The following is a 4,398-nucleotide window of genomic DNA, read 5'->3' on the forward strand; positions in this document are numbered from 1 at the left end:
GTTTATAAAGAAAGGGAGGTAAGTGACATGCGCATTTCACCATCATATTATCATATTTTACTTTATTATTAATTGGCTTATATAGTGGCTGATAAGTAAATATTTTGTTTTTATCATTAACATAACAAATGCAAAAAGTAAGACCGGAAATAATACCTGGGTCCACTTGTTAATCTTTAATAAACAATTCATCGTAACATGTGTATTTATCTTTCTCAGAATATACACCAACGTATCAGTGTTGTATAAAGTATTCCATTAACAAGTTATGAAACGACGTTTAGGTATTTTTCGAACGCTCCTCCATGTCCCCGATCGGCGGGTATGTGCCAAGTCGGTTAATTAGTCCGCTATCCAACTTTGGAATTTACTTACACATAATCCACTGCATTCATAAATTTTCTCTTTATTACAAAAAATAAGATTATATGAATCACCGGTTGTTAAAGCATGATTCTTTGTTACAAGTAAATAAATAAATAAATAAATAAATAAAAGACGCTAATTTTTATAATCTGATTTTCTCTGTTTTTTATTTACATCGATATAGAATCCCAAATGTTTATCACTGCCTTGTATCTTAACATACAACACTTTTTTAAAAAATTTTAATTACAAATTTAAGCACAAATTGACATGGTACACGTTTGAATGTCATCCCAAGTTCCCAAATATGAAATAAACGCTTATATTTATATTATCTCCTAGCTTGCTGAGGGCAACAGTCCCTACTCCTTCGACCATTGCCGATCATCATCAACCGGTGCCTCCATGTCGTCTGATCATTGTCTGCACTGTTAATTATTCAGTCAGTACATAATTTTGAAATTTGTCCTTTAAACAATGACCCGTTTTGTGGTAAGGGTTAAGGAAACAATTAAATAGATCTACATAACACGTCTTTGTATTTATGTCCCTTTCTCGTATGCATTATCGTCCCTATTTTTTAATACTTAAACCTGCTAGGTTTGCCCTGCTTTGAATTTGAAACCATTGGAAATTAAAGGGAACACAGAAATAACGTTACCAATAGTTCATAGACAGACGTCGCGGATGCTGCTGGTGTTATAGGTAAATCATTTTCGGTTCCAGCAGGTCAAGGGTTAAACCAATGTTAGATCTGAGGTAGCGTTAATCTTAGGTAGAATTTGTTAAATAATTCAAAGGCGTTTTTTCTTTCCCTTTATTGAATTTTCAAATTTTCCACGTTAATATTAATCAATCATTGTATAACTCGTAAGGAAATTTAAACTTCCAACCCGCGATAATGTAACAACAATTTCATATATTTTACGAAAATGTATTTTTGTATATTTGATATGTATGTTTTTTGAATATGTATTTTTTAAATATTCTATGAAGAAATATGATATGAATGAGCCTGTGGTTAATGATACATGTGTATTATCGTTTTTTTTTCTTCAGACAAGGAGAGGTAACAACATCAGTTCTAGTTGAAGCTTAAAGCTAGGTTTTTCTCCCTTCCCCGAGGTTATTTTTATCGATATCAACACTCAGTGCAGCCGCTGTAACTTACTAATCGATAACTCCAGCCTCGCTATAGAACATTCCAATTTAATGTATGTAATTTATATCAAAATGGTTTTACGTGCGTCATAACAGAGGATTCTTGGGATAGATTCGAGGAAATTTCTTCAGATCCGCCATGTTTTAGAAAGTGTTGTTTTGAATTCAGCAAGAGGCTGAGTTGATACGAGATGGAAAGAGGGACAAGTAAGTTTTGGGGACAGACAGGGGTTAGTCAGACAGTTTATCAATGCTATTAAAAACGCAAATGGCCGGCTACGAGTTCTACGATGCGGTTCTTAACAACGAGTTGACTGCATTGAAACGAATAGTCGCCCAATATAAGAATGACCTTAATGCAAAGTTTGTGGAAGTACGGAAGAAGAATCACGCAGATCTGTGTCCGATACACTTGGCGGCGTATCGAGGCTATACATACATGTTACAATACCTCATAGAGTCAAAATGTGACGTGAATAAAACAACGTCGACACTCCGACGAACGGCACTCCATTTTGCCGTATTGCGACACAAGATGGCGTGTATGTTACTATTAATCGCTGCAGGGGCTAAACTCGACGTCAAAGACACGTTTGGTAATTCACCCTGTCATTACGCCGCCGACGACGGATATTGCCAGTTTCTAGATGTGTTGATCAGGCGTGGCGTAAACGTGGACATCCAAGATATCACGTCTAAAACACCACTTATGAAGGCTGTCAGAAACAACAAAACAGACGCCGTACTGCGATTATTAAGGGGTAATAGTAATATTAACATTACCGACCGTAATAGCGACATGGCGTTACATTACGCCGCAAGAAACGGGTGTGCTGACATCATAGATATTTTGATTGCGTCACACAGTCAAGTGGACGTTCAAAATTATTGGGGGCGGACCCCTCTCATGGAAGCTGTGTGTTACAACCATAGAGAAGCAGTTGCGCGGTTGATTCGTGCGAACTGTGATCTCAACAGACGAGAATTCAAAACCGGCGACACTGCACTGCATATCGCCATTAAACGGAACTATACCGCGGTGGTAGAGCTCCTCCTCGCGGCCGGCACGCGACATGACATTTACAACCACCAGGGGGAAACTGCGGCATACGAAGCCGTGATTAGCAACAAACTTGATGTGATTAAACTTATGGTAATCCATAATTGTGATTTAGAACAACCAATTAAGTACTTTTGCACAGGTGTTTACAAATCTTTGTTTCAATTAGCCGCTGAAAAGGGGCATTTTGATATTTGTCGTCTGCTGGCAAAGTATGGTTACGTTGATTTCTCAGCGCGTGTTCATTTCTACGCTGGTTACGTACCGACACGTGTTGGAAGTGAGACGGAGGAAGTTCTGCACTGGTTGCGCCGGAAAATGCAGACGGCAACGTCACTTCAACGGCTGTGCCGTAAAGTGATACGACGACGTCTTGGGCACAATATCGTGGAAAAGATAGAAAAGGTCAACATGCCAAGGGCATTAAAGGAATACGTGCTTATTTCTGACTTTAAAGAAACACATGACCAATTTCTACCAGAACTGTAAACACAAAATACATTATCAGATATGCTCTATAAAACAAGAATAGTTTAGTCACAAAACTTATGATGTCACTTCAGCACTTGCTTTTTTATATGATTTCAGATTAAATATCAGAATTTCTTATAATACTGAAGTTTTGGTGTCATTTACTTTTTAAATGAGTTTGAAATTTCTTTTTGACTTTTGTGTCTTGTCTATAAATGGTTTAAAAAATCTACATGTATAAAATGGTTTCATGGATTAGTTTTGTTGTTCAAACTATTTATTTAACTTGGTCAAATGATTTAATTTTTTGCATAATTTAACAATTTCTTTGGCTGAGTTTCAGTGTTTATTGAACAGCTTCATTTTTCAAATAATTAGTCAGACTAATTTTTCAAACAAGTATCTATTTGACCAAGTTTCAAACTCTAAAAAACTTTTTGAAATTTTCATACTTAAAAGATTCCTTTTGACCAAGTTTCACACTTCAAGTATCTTTTAACCAAGTTTCATACTTAACATATTTATCTGACCATGTTTCAAACTTTAAGTACCTATTTTACCATGTTTCAAACTTAAAGATTCTGTTTGACCAAGTTTTATTATTGTAGTTTAAATATTCTTAGACTATTGAATTTTATTCTCTTTTCATTATTTCAGTAATCTATTTGACTAAGTTTCATTGTTAAAATTTATTCAAATTATCTGTATGACTAAATACCATTGTTTATTTAACCAAGTTTCATAGTGACAATAATCTAGATGACTAAGTTTCATTATTCAAATTATATCTGTGACATAATGTTTTTGTTTTTATTGTTTTTCTTTTTTAACAAACTATCTTTTGGACTAAGTGTCATTTTTTAAAATCTATATGTATATGTACTTGGCTCAGTTTCATTGTTACAATTATTTACAATTATCTAATTGACTAAGTTTCATTATTCAAATTATCTTTTTGACAAAGATTCTTTGTTTATAGTATCTATTTAACAAAAAGTTTTATTATTCAAATTATCTATTTGACAATGTGTCATGTGTTTAACAAGCTATTAAGACTAATTATTAACAATCTATTCAACAACAAACAACAACATGTCCCTTAAGTCCCATTATTTAAATTACCTTTTTTTTGAGTCATTGTCTAAATTATGCATTTGAATTACCAGTAAAAGTTAAAGTAAAAGTCACAATGACTAAATTACCTACCAAACTAAGTTCAATGTTTAAATATTAGTTGACTGTGTAAAGTTAAGTTGCATTATTTGTAAATTGTCTACTTGATCAAATTCACTGTTGATTTTATGTAATTAATATAATCTATAACTAAAGACAGAAGTGTG

The 4,398-nt window shown here is 33.9% G+C and overlaps 1 protein-coding gene across 1 annotated transcript; it reads left to right on the top strand.

Annotated features, from left to right (window-relative positions):
* Positions 1 to 1,458: 1,458 nt before the first annotated feature.
* LOC132715833 (serine/threonine-protein phosphatase 6 regulatory ankyrin repeat subunit B-like) lies at positions 1,459 to 3,587 on the top strand. The gene has a single exon (XM_060698913.1). It carries the CDS (start codon positions 1,778 to 1,780, stop codon positions 3,074 to 3,076), a length of 1,299 nt encoding a protein of 432 aa, XP_060554896.1. The 5' UTR covers positions 1,459 to 1,777; the 3' UTR covers positions 3,077 to 3,587.
* Positions 3,588 to 4,398: the final 811 nt, after the last annotated feature.

Source organism: Ruditapes philippinarum, unplaced genomic scaffold (genome assembly GCF_026571515.1).
Source record: "Ruditapes philippinarum isolate M1 unplaced genomic scaffold, ASM2657151v2 ctg661_1_1_1_1, whole genome shotgun sequence".
NCBI classification, from domain to species: domain Eukaryota; kingdom Metazoa; phylum Mollusca; class Bivalvia; order Venerida; family Veneridae; genus Ruditapes; species Ruditapes philippinarum.